Below are 17,989 nucleotides of genomic sequence, written 5' to 3' on the forward strand. Positions count from 1 at the left end.
ACAAATTCCTGAGTTGCAGGCTGAAAATCACCACAAAATTTATTTTTAAATAAAAAATCTGCCAAAACAAACTTAGCGCACTCTATTATCATACTATAAAATTGATATATACACTATAGAGATGAAAGACTCTGTTTATAAAAGACTACAAGATGATGTTTAAAAAAAAGAAACAATTGTAAGCAATAGAAAAAGATAGTTACTAAACCAACTAAGATGACCACTAGAGAAATATTATTGTACAATTTTAATTATATTGTTATTTGGTTTCTTTTCCATTCTAAGGAGTTTATAGCAGCATCTTTAGGAAAACCATTTGGTTCCCAAATTTTAAATTTCTGACTTCTTTTTTTTTGCTAGTCTCTTGCTGCTCACCAACATTTTTTTCTCATTTTTGGCATGCCGCCTGAATTTTTGATGATCGGGACAACTCTAGGCACATTTCCTATTTGTCTCTGCATTCCAAAACATCTCTGGGACTGGATGTTTGGTTTATATTCATATTCCGAAAGAGAAGATCAAAGTTAGAACCTGTAGGAAAGAGAGGTATCTTTGTTGGCTATAGTGAATCTTCAAAAGCATATAGAATTTACATTCAATGTGAAAAGTAAAATCAAATCAGCAGGGTTGTTTCTTTTGATGAAGATGTAGCATGTAAGAAATCAAAAGAATCTAACATGGAAACTGAAAGAGAAGACTTTGAGCATCCTCAGGATGTTGATATGGCTGATCCAGATCCATCTTCAGAGATTTAGAGGGAGAGTATAAGTTCAGAGGATTCTGCCAACCCAGTTGATCCAGTAGATTCTATAGATACTTCAGTAGGTCCCAACAATACTCCAGCAAACAAGAAAAGACCTTTGTGGACCAGGAACATTATGGAAGAAGCTGAACAATGTGCAACCCTTCGTAGCAGTTCTGGAGAGAATAAAATGCCTCATAAGTTTGCCGGTTGTGTAGCTTTGATGACTCATACTATAGCATCTGAGCCTTCCAGTTTGAACAAGCTTCTAATCAACTTTTTCTGAAGGATGCCATGCTGGAGGAGTATCAATCCATCATTAAAAATGATTTCTGGGACATTGTTCCAGACACAAGGGAAAATCAATTGTTTCATCTAAATGTTTTAAGGTTAAGTATGCAGCTAATGGAAGTATAGAAAAAACATAAAGCCAGATTTGCAGCTAAAGGTTTTTCACTAAGGAAGACATAGACTATGAAGAACTTTTTGCACCAGTAGCTCGTTATACTTCCATCAGGACCATCATAGCTATCAGTAGCTAAAGGTTTCCTCCAGAGAAATAAATATAGTGAAAATATCCTTATTATAATATAACAAGATAAGACAATATAATATGAATAAAGTAATATAATATTATATTTGGATAAAATATTATTATAATATAGTATATGATATTATATTATAATATGAACAATAACATAAAAAGATACCCAAATAAATAATAACAAAGGATAATTCCCATGGATATGAGGAAAGCTAGCACCAATGGAATACACTAGATGATCAGTTCGTGTCAATTAATTCGTATGAAGGAAGATATATTACTGTCGCACACAATCATCAACTGATAATTATTAACAGCGCAATGGAAGAAGTTTATTGTTCTTTTCTAATCACTCTCTGTTGATTAGAAACATTGAATTATGACTCATTCAGAAGCAACGCTTATATCGATGATAATATGGAAGGCGAATTCTGATTGTTTATCAAGCACCCTGTGAAAATTAGTTGTATTTTATCACTTGAGCAAGCCACCATCGATCGGGTGTAGGGGAGTCAAGACAGTAGACAATTGGACATTACATAATAATCTGCAATGGAAAGTGGAAGATATTTAAATGTTGCATCACTGTAGTTCTAAGGACACATTAAACATATCAAAGTAAGGAAAGACAAATTGAAGGACGTTAATTAGTCCACATGATGACTATGATGCGATTTTGGTAGACCCAACAATCTAATCGCAGCATAACATGGTTAAGCAATAACTCATCCACCTGCATATGGATAATTCTTAAAGTTGGTCAAACTATATTCTATACGAGAATCAGTTAATATCATTTCAATAATATTTGTTTGAAGGATTGACTGACCTAAGCAAATAAATATTGTTGTTTTCAAATAGATAATAAATACAAAACCAATCAACAAATGTGTGACCATTTCTGACCACAATGTCCATTAAGTGGATAAATGGCTAATCCATGGATAGTCGATTGGTTATAGCAATGGATAAAGAGATGCAATTAACATATAAACACAAACAGTAAACATCATGTTAATAAAGTGGTGCGGTTAGTGTTTAGGGAGAGCAGCGATGATGTGACATGATTTTTAGGAAGGAACCCATCATCACTTCTACAAGATATAAATTATATATTCAACACTTGGAAATGGGACATTGGTGATTGGGATTATCCAGAGAGCAATTCATAAAGGCTTAAGTCAGTAATTATAATATCTGAAGCGAGCAGAGAACATGGAATGATCTATCTGTGCGTAGGGTAATAAGAAAGCAGCAGCGGACCAAAAGAAGCAGTAAAAAGACAAAAATAAAAATAAAAATAACTAGCACATCAATAGAAAGACGATACCAAACCATTGCAATTGGTAAACACATCAACAGTTAAGAGGAAGAAAATACCTCACCCTAAGAAAAGAGGTGCAGTACTACGGTGTTGAGCCCATAGTGATATGAGAAATTACACAGAGCAAGATACGTGAGACTCCTAAGTCAGGGTAGCAAGGGAATAAGAGATAGCTGCCAGAGCGAATAAATAAACAACAATAGGAGATAACCAATAAAGTTGAACAAAATAAATCTGCATAATACAAAGACAGTGATCATAGATAATTGCAGAGATACTAAGCCAACATTAGTGGGATGTTTTAGAGAACAATACTAACCAATATATATATCATAAAGAGGCACAAAGTCACAGATTACAAAGGTTAAGTCTCATTATTTATAATCAAGAGGGTAGCAGATTCTACTATCTCCTTGAGATTACATCTTTTTATGTCTCCAATTCTCTAATCCTATTTATTTTCTGGGCTTGGATTAGATCTTCATGTGGACTAAAACCTATTGCTCTTGACTTGAAATTCCCCCCTTTCACCTTATACTTCAGATTTGCCTTTAAGTTTAGAATGTCATATACCAATACATATGCTAAACAAATCCATTGCAAATATTGAATTTTGGTTTTTGTATCAAAAAGATCAAGTGAAAATCTCATGATAGATAAGTACAAAGCTTGCCAATCAGCAGTCTGGGCCTTAAAAATATCTAAAAGATCAAACTAGAATTACTAAACATTTCGGCACAAAAACGCAAATTGCAAATGTATACCCACAGGAGATTCATTTCAGAATCTAATTCTGGTACATTTCATACCTGGAATCACCTGGAAAAGCACCATGATTCAGCAGCTTTCACGAGTCATTGCAAATCAAGTGACTAGAAATCCATTTCTGGATTTTTTTGTCTTGGACTATAACCTCCAATTTTTTTGAGGGGTTGGGTACGTTTTTGGTAAGTGTATGCATGTATGTATGTATGTATGTGTATATATATATATTGCATACATGCATGCATGCATGCATAACACACACACACACAAAATCTATGTATATATGTATGTATGCAGCTGAATAATAGAATTAGGTTTATAATGTCATATACCAATACGTATGCTAAACAAAACCATTACAAATCAAATTTTGGTTTTTGTATCAAAAAGGTTAAGCCAGAGTCTCATGATAAATAAGGCCAATGATAGATAAGTACAAAGTTTGCCAATTATCATTGTGGGCCCTAAAAATATCTAAAAGATCAAATTAGAATTATTTGACATTTTGGCACAAAAACACAAATGCCAAATGTGTACCCACAGGATAAACATTTTAGAATTTAATGCCGGTACATTTCTTACCTTGATTTACCTAGAAAAGTCCCACAATTCAGCAACTTAGCTTAGGAGTCATCATTGTGAATCAATGAACTAGAAATCTATTTCTGGACTTTATTGTCTTGAACTATAACCTCCAATTTATAGACAAATTCATCCAAGATTGAAGTACAAGTATGGAACACAACTAAGAAATATGCCCTTGATACAACAATCAAATACTAGCCTTTTGGAAGGAGTGAAGGACATGTCATTCCAGTGTCACAATTGCATTAAAAAAATTTACTAGATGCATTGCAACTTATTTGGGGTGCTATACCAAATTTCTTGCAGTTCAAAAAAAGAAAAAATAATTTACTATACAACTTTTGAGGGGAAACAAAAGTTTATGTTTGGCAGAGGGAGCTCAAAATAGGCATGAAAATATAGAGCACAAAAATTCAATCAAAAAGAGCAACTACAAAAAATAATGTAATATATAGAAGGTGGTAGCACACACATGGGCCAAGATATGCTTCAATAAAAGCAATCCTGATGATATTGCTGCAATAGGGACTAACCATGTGGAGCACTTGCTACAGAATCATAATAGCTCATGTTAAGGTCAAAAACTTATTGTAAGAATTTGCCCAAGGTAATATGCTAAGATCTAGAATTCCAATGAATATCAGAACAGAGACAAAATAATATTATCGATTAATTGACTGGATTGAACAATAATGAATAATCAAATGATAATGGTTGTATACAATGTAGACATGCTTGAATATATAAGCAATGCACGATTACTAGGAGATAAGTAAGTGATAACCTATCATACTAGGTGGCTTCACATGTCTACCAAAGGTGGATTGTCCTCCATTGTACAATTAAGTATGTGTAACACTTGAGGTTGATATTGTGATAAGAGCACTATAGGTGGATCTAATATATAAAGTGGAAATGAGATAAGAACTATCATCACCATAAATTGAATTTCTTCTACACCACGTTCTAAAATAAGATGTAAACTCTTAGGTGTCTGGCATGCAAACTACTTATTTCACCAACACTCCCTCCTTAAGTTCAACTTAGGGGAATGCATTTAAACTCACAATGCTAGATGGCAATGCAAAAGGGGTCCCAAGTATTAGGCCATGTTAGGTACCCATGTACAATATGCAAATGCAAAAGCATTGCAATGTAATCTTTTATAAAGCAGAGAAAGGGAGAGAGCCACATGGGACAAAATTTCACCACAAAAGAGAAGTGAATACATAATTCTCTCAATGATGAATGAGAGGGAAGAAAAGAGACGGTGGGGGCCCCAAGATGTTGACCAAAACTCTTTCATATGAAGAAAAGAGAGCCAATGTTGCTCCAAGAATGTCAAAATGTGACAAAGCAGGTACCAATGTTGATGTGGAATAACTGATTAAACTGTCATTGGGATATGATAGAGATTAGGGACAGAGACACCTACTTGAGGATCAAGTGGATACTCACAACTGACAAGTTGTACAATTGAAGCTTCTACCGAGGCCATGCACTTTCAATAATTAGTTGGAGCATGAACCTTCACGCACGTCTCATAATATAATTCCTAATCTACACTATATGATAGTGTCTATACAAATATGTCACATAGGGATCACATCAAATATGTCATCAATGACAAAGTATAAATAAAGATGGCACTTTATGATAGATAGTGTCTGTACAACATAGTTCATGCAAGAGCATATAATGCAAAACTAGAAACATGAAGAAGATGCCAACAAGAATGCCACGTAGAATACTGCAGAGAACGTGTCCTCTAGTTGGATGATGTACCAAGATACCAATAGGAAATCTTTCCCCTTTGGATATTGGGTAGAGAATGCTGCAAATAGGTACATGTGATAACAAATTGTGTTTCCAAATGTCAAATTTTTGCTTTTAGAAAACATAAGAAACTGAATAAAAACATTTTATTAATATTCCTATGGTCCATGGAGTTTCCAGGGAAGGGACGTTCTAGGGGACAAAGATGTGTTTCCAGTACAAGTATGGATCATAGCAAATTTTTAGGGAACAACATGGAAGAACTATTAAAAAAAAGGGGAATTTTAATATGTAGAGAATCTAATTATGCATATCATAACATTGATAAACCATTCACCATAAACATTTTAAAAGCTTAGTACAATAGAAAATTAACAAAATTCAAATCATTCCATTGTAAAAAAATGGCATACATATAGCAAAATGCCCAATGGCTCCAAGTTTCATGCATGAAAAAAAAGACAAGTCAAAATAAAACATTAAATAGTAAACAATAACATAGAAGTTCACCATGATCAACTAATCAAAATCAATAATGTTTCCGCGAATAATATATGTCAAATATATGGCTGTCCATAAACAACAAGTGGTAGGTTTGGGAATCTAAATCAACATCATAGTCAATCTTTGAGTCATTGGTAGGCCAAGGGTTTTCCTCATCCAATGGCACCCCAACCAATCTTGGATGTATGTCATCTGCCGCCTGCATAGCATCTCGGGGTTTACATCCCTATGTAAGGATGGAGTCTAACAATATTCAATTTTTTGTTGTTCTTGTAGGCGCAATGCACTGTGAATAGCAACTAACTTGTTTGATTTTCTAGAGTTTGGATTATTGCTTTTGACTGATAGGATGAAGCTATATGTGGATCAATTCCTCTCTACAGTAGAGGAACTGCCAACTTGTGAAAGAAGACAACCAGTAAGAATTCTCCTCTTAGCTCCATCCCTACCATACCATGTCCACCATATCCGTCATTGCCTATGGTCCACCAAAGGTTGGGCTACGAAGATTGGTGAATGTAAGCCACTAACCCTGTAGTTTAGTAGCATCATCTCCATTGCATATTTTAGCAAGGGCGTTAATCAGTCCTCCGCCTGAGTTGAATACAAAACAAAAATTACATACTAGTAATAAATTAAATCAAAATGATAAGATAATCATAAGAGATCTACTTTACTATTTGAAATTTAAATTTGGAACTTAAGATTTCAGATTTGAGACACCTAGTCAGCACACAAGGCCACTCTCCTTGCTCTCGATGCATACCATGTTGGATTGAGAGCATAGGTTGCATTTGAAGTTGGATGTTCATAATGTTCAACTATTGTGTCACAATGGACCTAAGATGCTCCTCATTTAATGCCAAGGTAGCTCTGTGTAGTGAATAGTGTGCTTGATCTGCCCAAGCATGCTATCAAAGGTCTCATAAATCTCTCCAAGGTTAGGAGAGTTAATATCAGCATGTCTAATGACCTGCACATTAGGCTCAATGAAGGAGCAAATGTATTTGCAAATGTAAGCAACTTACAAGTTAGAAACATATTAAAGTTAATTTTTTTTAATTCTTAAATAACAAAATCAGCAAATGCCTTAATCAGAAATAAGTCTTATAAATCAGCAGTAACATATTAAACCTAATTTTTTTTAATTCTTAAATAACAAAATCAGCAAATGCCTTAATCAGAAATAAGTCTTATAAATCAGCAGTAACAATTTTCTTACTGCATTATGGACCACTAGTCATCATCAAGGATTCTTTGCCTCACACTTCTTCCTTGTGGTGTGCTGAACTCATGCCATCTACTCCACTCTGCATTGGGCACCATGAATTGTAGGTTTTTTTGAACCTCAAGGCATCCTTTCCAACAAAATAAAGTAGCTAGCATATATAGCCTCCACGGGTTTAAGGAACTCTTTCCTGGAAAATGTAATAACTAATGCAAGAGACGTGTGATGGTTTCTAATAAACATTTGTACGTAGCCTCATACATCACTGCCTTTACGCAATCAATTTTTCCAATGTCCTTGTTGTTCAATGCATTGTACACAACATGGGGCCCAAGAAATGTCCCTAGAAGTATACTCCACTGTCAATCTAGCTAACTTACACACTTGGGATGAATCAGTGACTAGTTACACAACATTAGCAGGTCCAAACTCTTCTATAGCATCTTTGGAAATCTGAAATTGGAAGGCTACATCCTTCCTTTTCCATGAATAATATATAGCTCAAAAAAATGGAGTCTGTTGTGGTAGTTACAGTAACATTGATGAGTGGCCGATATTTGATATCAGTCCACCTACCATGATGATAATGCATCCTTCACTCAACCATGTATGTCTCATACCCTCCATCAAAATGCTCGCTTTTGAATACTCTTTATGAAGAACGACAATGCGTAGATTTGTCTCTCCAGATTGTACAAATGGGAACCAACAACATAGATATTGTTCACATTTGTTTATAATATGAGGAATGTGGATCATGGAATATTATATCATGAACAAAAACAAACCTACCAATAGATGCTTCAGCTATGTCTTTTGATTTCAAAATAAATGAATCAGCAACATTTGTTTCTCTTTTAATTTTTTCCCTGTTCTTTTACTAGTAGTGGGAGTGGTTTGGCTATGCTACTCAAATGCATACTAGCTTCACATTTTATATTGGAGTTACTGTTATTAATTTAAACCCCCCCCAATCGGGTTGCCTCAAGTTTTTGTTCGTGTGTTGTTTTTTTGCAACCTTTGACCCCTTGACCACCTATCCACAAAAGATAGCAAAAGACCAAAGTATAGCTCCCAAAATAATGTTTGTGGCACAAATGACACTCCCATTCCCTATTACCACCATTTTTTACCCCTTGTCTATTCTTGTGGTAAATTGTAGGAGAGATTTCTTGAGGTTGAATGGGGCTTTTGTGTTGATGTTTGGTAGCTTCTTCGGATAAACCTATATATAATTATATATGATATATATAAGTTTATTATCATATGAGCGAAATATATATATATATATATGATTAAATGTTTATTATGTTAATTATTAAATTAATGAATAGACATGTGCCATGAAGGGACATGTCCCTTCTTATCCTTTTCTCAATATAAATAACAGGCCGCTGCCATTTGGAACATAAAAATACCAAAATTATGGTAGTGCTTAGTACATTTGCTGCGATCCTCCAAAAGTAAAATTTTGTAATTTTATAAGGGCTTGAGAAACGCACTCAAATATGTTAGAGGTTGCTTCATCTTCTACGTGAACCTGTCCACATCAGTTTATGACCCCCCATGACTGCCCTAGAACTAGGTGTTTTTCTTTGTGACATTTGAGTGTATTTCAACACAACATCCATGCTATGACTATCACTACTTCCCTCACTCTCACAGCTGCTTATGATTTCAGATTTTGCTTGCAAATTTAAAAAGAGGAAGTATTTCAATGCTTTATTCAAAATGCCCACCCTATGTGATGAAAAAAAATAAAAAATTGGAAACAAATGGCAACAATGTTGATTGGAAAAAAAAGAAAGAAGAAGCCTAGAATGAAGGAAATATTTTGGCAAAACCTCCTCATGCAACTCCAAATTGCTCACTTTCATCACTATAGTTGTGGAGCTATGTTTTCCCTCTTAGCAAGTATGGTAAAAATGAGAAGTAAACTTACCCTTTTTGTGTTATAATGGGCCAAATAGGGTTTCATATATTTTTTATTACCTTTTTGAACCCATGTGGGGCCCTTGTGGTCAAACCAAAATGAAAAAAAAGAAGGTTTTTTATGTTTCAACGTTGCAAATTTTTTTGGATAATTTGAGACAGCATTCTGTCGCGGGGACAGATGAGGACAACAATACTGTCCCCAATGAGGATTGCCCTCCTCAAATTTTGTTTCAAAGTTTTTTCCGTTTTGAGGACGGTACCCAAATTTTTCCACAAGGGGATGGTTTGGGAGAGCACAATTTCCCTCCCCTGCTAATATTTAATCTCCAATTTAGACAACTATTTGTTGACTGGTAAATGTTGATCTCAGTTCTTCATAGACCCCATTCGGTGAATGCCCTCTTGAAAAGTCTGATAAATGTTGATCTTAGCAATTTCATAAACTTAGCTAATATTTGAATATAGACTTAGACAAGTTTTTAATAATATATCATTTTTATATATACCGATTCATGGAAAATTTGCATTTTTTATTTATATTGAAGCTTGAATCATATACTTAAAAAATCCAAGATTTGTTTATGTTGAATTTTAAAGTTATGTGCAAAGTTATAGTCAAGTATTTCTATTCAAAGTTTAAAGATGATACATATGGGATTTTTTTTTGTTCTAGGATATAAATTGAACTCTAATTTTAACCTATACATGAAAGAGATCACCGATTTGTTTGTTACATGTTTTTTAAAGAATATTTTTTCAAATTATGTATTTTTAAAAAATTCAGAAAATTTACAAAGACTTTCTGTCTCTGGATTTTTTTAAAATTATTGCTCAGTCTCAGCTGAGCTGTTGCCAAGTCTGAGTTTTTCAACTATGTTACCAATTTCTATTTTCTATTCAGATGGCCCTTTATATCAATTTTTATTGTCTATCCAATTGTCTCTGTGAGCCCAACCCATCTCATCTCAGATGAAGATGGTTGCTAATGCCCCATCTTGATAATTTATTTTTTGGAAGAGGAAACATAACATTGTTCTATGTTTCATTGCCTTTGGTGAGCACCTTTGTGGATACATTTGCTGCTTGTTCTTGGATTATGATATAAGGCTATTTCAGGTTCTTTGTTTTTGAACTCACTTACAGTATTGTAGTTGTACTAGCACATCTTTTGATGTGCTTTGGAGTACTGGATTCTTATACAATTTTATTGCAGTTGAGTACTGACAAAAGACATGAGGTGACTTCTTTTGCTGCATAGTTAGATTGCTAGGAACCTCCAATGCTATATTGCCTCATATGATGTTTTGAAGTAGTGCCCTGCACCCTCCTGTAGGATATATAGTTCAACATTGAATGTTCTAGGCCAAGACAAAAGGAAAGTGTGGAATTCAATTTTTTAAAACTTTGACATCAAGATTCAAGACATTAAAAAAATTCAAGAAACTTGATCTCTTTCCTAAAGCAAAAGTTCCTGAGTTATTCTGAAGAATATCACCAACTCTGCATTGATTGATAAGTGATAACATATAATTTGTTTTAAGATCAAGTCTCACTATTCTGTTCGAGTGATAATATAGTACATTGTGCCCAGACTTTCCAAGACTCTCCAAGGCTTGGTGAGTCCTGAGTGTTAATTTTATAGAAGGGAACTCTGATATCATACTGATCTGAATCTGCAGATCGAACAGATCCAATATATGCATGAAATATCCCTGAATGAACATGCCTATATAATTGATTATTGTCTTCATTATGCTCGGCATCTCCTTGGGACACTTTTGTTAAAGTCTAAATGCATAAACATAGTTAGTTTAATTTCTAACTAATTGCCATCCATAAGAGACGCCGATCTTTTGAAAACAATTTGTATAGGGCCGACCTAGATAGGGGCGTGTCCTTTGTAAGGACATGTCCCTTGGGTGTTATATACATATGGGGTGTGAATGTGGATAACTGACACATATCGAAATACAAGTCTGCTCCTTTAGCATTTACTGCCTTATACGATTTATAGCAGAGAGCAACATTTTATTGCAGAACTATACATCATAGCAAGAACACTTAATATACTGTCCGGTATATATAAGGACCATCTCCAGCAAGAGTAAAGGTATTATATCAATATTGATTAATCAGAGTTTGCAGAAAACTCTAGAAACTCGGCCTAGGCAAAAATCCCCAGAAACTTAGTTTTTGCCGAGTCGTGAGTCCTGAGTCAGCCTTGCTGAGTCTTCGCTGAGTCCGAGTCCAAGTCTGGGAACTATGATATAGGATCATTATTCCACCTGTGTCTTTTATTCTAAGTTGCCGATACGGGTTCTGGTTCGGGTACGAGTATGGGGTTTGGGTACGTGGGTACGGCAATTTTTTCTCCCTTGTGGGTTCAGGTTCGTCTGCATATGTATGCTAGAACATCGAAGTTACAAATGTCAAAGGAAAGTGGTAGTCATAAATCAATAATGGCCAACAAAGTTATAAATAAAATAATTGTATCACTGATATAGTTTCAAATTAAATGCATTAGCAATTGACATCAATCCGAACATGATCAACAAACATAACTATTGGCTGGCTTTTACAAATCTATGAACAGTCATGTCCTTAGATCTACAAATAAAATAAAGTCAAACCCTGACCTTCAAATGAATCGAAGTAGATTGCTGTTCACTACTGTCATAAACTAAGGGCATTACATAAAAACAATTTTAGATTGAATAATATTACCAAGCTGTTGCAAGAGAGTATTTAAAGCTGATAGAAAGAACATACTAACGAACAAATCAGAAATACAGACATAAACTGACCTACCGCCCTGGGGTACATCTTGGGTGCCCAGGTTCACTAGAAGGACCCACAAAGAACCCAAGAAGTACCCAGGAAGAACAAGTACCAGAACTGTACCAGTACCAGGACCCAGGCCTAAACAGCAGAACCTGGTAACTAAGCTTTTATTGGGAAGTTTCACTACAAGAATATCATCATCACCATCGCCATTTTTATATTTAGTTGGATCATCGTCTCTTAATTAAAAGTCTCATAGCTTTCTTTATTTTCTAGTTCTATTTAAAACTTTATCTCTGCCAAACAATAGGTTTCCTTATTAAATGCCCATTAATGGTTGTAAATTTGCATCAGAATTGTAACTAAGAGTTTTGGACCAATCTACTTTTTTATTTGGTTGATGCATTTTATGTACCATATAGTGCTACATTTATTATTGTGACAAAGAAACTGTGTGTAATAGTTCCTACTGAACTGAGTCTTAGCTGGTTATTTTTATTGATAAAGAAATTTTACACCATCCTTATTGAGTGCAGATCTTTATTGGAGGGATTCCACGCTTGCTTTCTGCTGATAAGGTGAGGTTGTCTATAGTGCCTAGATGATGAGACTCATAGCCAAGTAGGGATACTGCATGGACTATTTTCTAAGAAGGGATCTTTGGTTTGTTCTACAAAATAAATGGAATATCTGTACTTCTGGTACATGGGGAAAATAAAATATGCAAAAGCAAATCATAAGTTTGCTTGGATTGCTAAATAGTAAATAGTTAAAGTAACTCTTTTTTACTACAAATTTAGTCTTTATTTAACATTTCATTCACTGTGACTAGTGATCATGTATACTGAGTTTGTTAACAATAACTTGTTCAGGTCAAAGAGATTGTCACTGCATTTGGACAGCTGAAAGCCTTCCACTTGGAAGTTGACACAAATGGATCTTTTGCATTCTTTGAGGTATGTTAATTTAATACTTGGCCTTGCTGATGACTGATGTTATAAGTTTATTATGTAACCAGTTCTTAGATGGCACGGTCTGGTCTTTTTTAAGGCTGACTTACCAGTTTCCACTCTGTTCTGCCCAAATACCAAACTATTTAGTTCATTTGTCTTTTAGAGAAGCTGGTGTTTTGGGTACTTAGTTACTCTCTTCCCTTGTAGCTGACTATTTTTGTTGCCTTTTTCCTTTGTTTTACCCTTACTTGCACTTTTCTTCTATGTTAGTCCACATTTGGAAGGATAGAGTATATATAATTTAGGTCATGTCATATTAAAATGTTCATCTTGTGTGCGTAGAGGATGTTATGTAGAAACAGAAATTCTGGTATCTGCACGGGTAGGAACTGTCTCAACCTACTAATTTTGGTTTGCTTTTTGGCATTAGTATTAGATCTGCTAAAGCATGACTTTCTTCTTGTTGTTGAGATGAAAAGTTTTATGTCCCATTTCAATAAACCATTTATTTTGCTCAAGTTGATTTCTATCAGCATAAGTTGCTAGTTCAGATAATGAAGTTTGCAGAGTGTTTGTGTAAGAAATCAAAATTTTAGTGCTATAGGATGCAGAGGGTGACTGGTATCTATGAGGATCCAGGAAAGCATCATGCATAGAAAATATTGAAGACGATTATTAAGATATAAATTAGCATGAGAACAAAGCTAACATTGACAAGTTCTAACAAAAGATGGTTGGAATATATGATTTGCAAAGGGCCACATATAAAATCTAATATGTTCTGCAAATGAAGCTTCAGATTTTCTCAGGGAACAGAAGTTACTTGAGATTTTCTTTTGGTCAGGATTCTGTGATTTGCAATTATTTAGTAGCCCAAACCACTTGTGATGAGTATCAGAGTTATATTAGATATCTACTTGTCACGACCCTCTAGTTGCAATGGGTTGTGCATGTACCCCTGCACTCAGATTCCAGGTTCTTATTGGCTTTCTTGTTTGTGGAGGATTATATTTGGAAACTTGTACATTGACAAATTCTAGTTGTAGTTATTATCTTGTTTAAGTTTTCCGTGTGTGAGTAATGTTGATATTCAATTGAAGGGTAGATTTATTTTGAAGGTTCTGTTATGTAGTCCGATCTATGTTACCTTGATACTGGCTTTCTTGTGAAAATATAATGCTAGTAAAACAGAGAACGCTAGTAGTCCTAGATCATCTTTACTTTGCAAATCCCTAACTCTTCACTCTAACAGGATTTGTAGATTACCATCATTATTGATTCAATTTTAATATTAAATATAAACTTGTGACAAATAGATAAACAATTATGACTGATAGGACTATCTTGAAACACGTTCAGGCTAAATTTCAAATGCTTTTAGATTTGTAAATTGTTATAGGCTTGTTTCTGATAGTTTCTTTCTTTCAAATTAATGTGTGGTTGATGTATAAACACCACAAACATTTCTTGTAGTGCTTAACAACAATTTCAATTATTGCTTTGGTGTGCATTTCTCAGTTAATTTGCAATCGTGATGGAAAGAAAACTGTTGCTGCTTTGGTTTTAATACTTATATGTTAAATTCTGAATACTTTTTGATGGTTGAAAGTAATGGATTTCGGTATGTTAGCTACATGCTTTGATTTCTATAATGGATGTCTGGAAGCACTGGATTTGTTTTTGATCCTTTACATTTATATTGGTAGCATTTTATATTTCAATAGTTACATGTTGTTCTACTTGCAGGGTTACAAAGTCTATTTGTTTTGTCTCTCTTTGTTAAAACTTAATGTAATGGTATGCATTTGATACATTGTGTGTTAAAGTGTAGACTGATGGATAGTGAATCATCTGCTGTCTCAGCAAAGACATGCTATATGGGGAAATACCAATTCTCAGGAGCAGTGTGCGGATATAATTCACGTGGAAGGTTTTAATGGTATAATTCTCAGTGGTTTATAAGGCAACCTAATATTTTTTGGACATCATTATGATCATGTGGAGGCTATCATGCTTGAGAGATATTTCATTTTATCTGATACACTAAGAATTCTTTTTACATTGTGTGCACATTATGATAAAGAACTCAAATCTGATTGTTGAAAACCTGCTCGTTGGTACTTGTGGGAAATAATCCTTTGAATGTTGGTTGGCATCCAACATGATTCGTGTAAGAAATTAGTGACCTTTTGGCGCTGATTTAATATTTTAGCCACTGATACTTTGCAAGGTAGCATAATGAAGATAAAGTGTGTGTGGGATTTTGCTAATATAGTTTATCAGGATGGACAATTGCATTTAGAATAATAACTCTTCTATTATCTGCAGTTGAGAATATCCACACCTCAACTCCAGATTGGAAAACATACTATAACTTAAAGGATGTAGAAATTTACCTTTTGTTTTCAAATTGTTGCAATCCAGCATATTTAAGTATTCAAATGTAACCAAGTGCAGTAAGCTCACTAATCAGTGGGAGCTTCATTTCATCTTAAGCGACAGTGCCCTTATGATTGTGATGTGATAAAACTATAGGTAATTGCAATACCATATAACAATATTTGATGTGTTTTCTGTTTTAGAGTTAAATATGCATTGTTATAAACAAGGTTTTCAGTTGGGAAGTTCTGTAGACAATTTGAAGGAATGCATAGTAAATGGCCAATCCAAAATAAAACTCTGATAAATTATTTAGTAGCCCAACCACTTATGATGAGTATCAAAAAATGTTTTGTATGAACCATTATACCAAAACAATTACAAAATGTCAAAATGTAGTGAAAGAGGCCTCTAATACCTCCCTAAGGAAAAGCCCTCATCACCGGAATCGCTGGACGTCTCATGGTCAAGTTCTGCTAAACTAACACCAACCAGCCCTCCATTTGAAGATGTCACATCCTCATCAATTTGTGATGGTTCCTTGGGCTCAACATCCCTTCATGCTGCTAGACTCAAAGCTCTGTGTAAAACTAGAAGATTCTCTTCTTTCCTAGAGGTAAGTCTGTTCCTGTTAAGAGAGTTGTTTAAGCTACAAGTAGACTAATTCTTCTCAGTGGTTGAAGAAATAGAAACATGAGAAAGCAAACGAATGGCTAGAGTGGCAATCTTTGAGTTTTTTCCATTGCATTTCCATCACAAAATTGGATTCTCTTATTCTATTTTTCCTATATCCATTTTAGCCACTTCAAAATAATCCCAAAGAGTGTCATATTTTGTTTAGTCAATGCAAATGGTGTCAATTGTACATCTTATAAATGCAACTAAGGAAGCTGGCATCCATCATCTTGAATTGGTGTAACTCTACCAGACGCAAGCATGTACAACTTAGGATTTAACACATAAGCAACAATGTGCAAGGGAGTGTTGAGCTTGTCCCATTTGAGTTGAATGATTGGGTGAATGTGCTCATTGTAGAATGCTAAACTGGGGTTCACTTATACAACATCCATCATCTGGTCAAGCATAGAATTGATGCACTCATATACCTCTACAAGGGTAGGTGCATCCCTATCCCTATATATAATCATCTGCAAAAATGGAGCAATGATAGAGAGTGTGTATTTTGCATCACTACAAAATACGTCACTCTTCATTATATCCTTTATTGTCGTCCCCGCCCCCCTATCTTGGCCTTAGCCTACAAGTCATAGCCATGAGTTATAGTGCCTCTTGCAACTAAATCATTCTGTCCAAGAGAATAAAATAGGAAACATATCTGGTCTTTATTGGTTTCAAAAACTTCATGCAATTAAGAACTCCTTCATGAAGCTCCTGAAGAGTTCATGTGAGGTGTGGTGGTTCCAGATAAATATCTCCACATCTCTCACATTGTAGACCACTCTTATCCAGTCAATATCTCCCATGTCCTTGAGTGCATTGTTTATGACATGCACACGCCATGGAGTTCACCAAATATGTCTTTGGGTTGGCTCAATAAGTTTCTATACAACTTTGCACACATGTTGTATCTATCACTACTTAGAGCACATGTTATTGCTCAACCTCGTTAATAGCCTTCCGAAGGACCTCAATTTCAAAATCAACATCTTTGCAATGCCTCTGTTGATTTTCTGAGAATTGTTGCAAATGTAGTTGCATTGCCTCTTCGGTATATATTTCCCAATTGGAAGCCATCTTTCTTATATTAGATGAAATATGGATAGACATGTCCCTTCACGGGATATGTCTATTCATAAGTATTTAATATATTTAACACATATATATTTGTGTATGTATATATATATATATATATATATCGCATATAAAATATAATATATATGTAATTTATCTCATATCTAATTAAATATATATCTCATATATATATATTATATAATCACATATAAAATATAATATATATGTAATATCTCTCATATATCTAATTAAATATATATCTCTCTCTTTCTCTCTCACGCGCACACACACACACACACACACACACACACACACACACACACACATATTTAGTGACTTTTATCCGATTGAAACTACACTAACATTAACACTCCCGCTTAGTTAGGGAGGATAAACACAAGACCATAATTTACCTCAATGTAATATCTTTGATTAGAAGAGATTCAATATTTTGATATCACATTTGATATCATGAGTATTGGCCTCCAAAGTATCAGCAAATGATATTCACCAAGTACTTTGAGTAATGATATTGGGAGTAATGGCCTTCTGAATGTCATGTCATATGATATTCACCATGTACTCTTTGTGCAATAGTCGCTTGAATGTCGAGTTGCAAGATATTCACCAAGTAGTGTGAGTAATGGCCTCCCAAATGTCATCTCATATGATATTCACCAAATACTCTTATGTAATGACGTCCTGAACATCAATTTGCGTA

The 17,989-nt window shown here is 34.5% G+C and overlaps 1 protein-coding gene across 3 annotated transcripts in view; it reads left to right on the forward strand.

The window, feature by feature from the left end:
- LOC149529168 (RNA-binding (RRM/RBD/RNP motifs) family protein) overlaps nt 1-17,989 on the forward strand; it is a 164,034-nt gene that overhangs the window by 95,548 nt on the left and 50,497 nt on the right. For all 3 annotated transcript variants that reach the window (XM_089810470.1, XM_089810468.1, XM_089810469.1), the window contains 2 exons: nt 12,721-12,762; nt 13,057-13,140. In XM_089810470.1, the coding sequence (XP_089666596.1) occupies nt 12,721-12,762; nt 13,057-13,140 (126 nt within the window). The remainder of the gene's footprint in view (nt 1-12,720; nt 12,763-13,056; nt 13,141-17,989) is intronic.

Source organism: Cupressus sempervirens, chromosome 11, assembly GCF_028749045.1.
Source record: "Cupressus sempervirens isolate cs-2001-9-10 chromosome 11, ASM2874904v1, whole genome shotgun sequence".
NCBI lineage: Eukaryota > Viridiplantae > Streptophyta > Pinopsida > Cupressales > Cupressaceae > Cupressus > Cupressus sempervirens.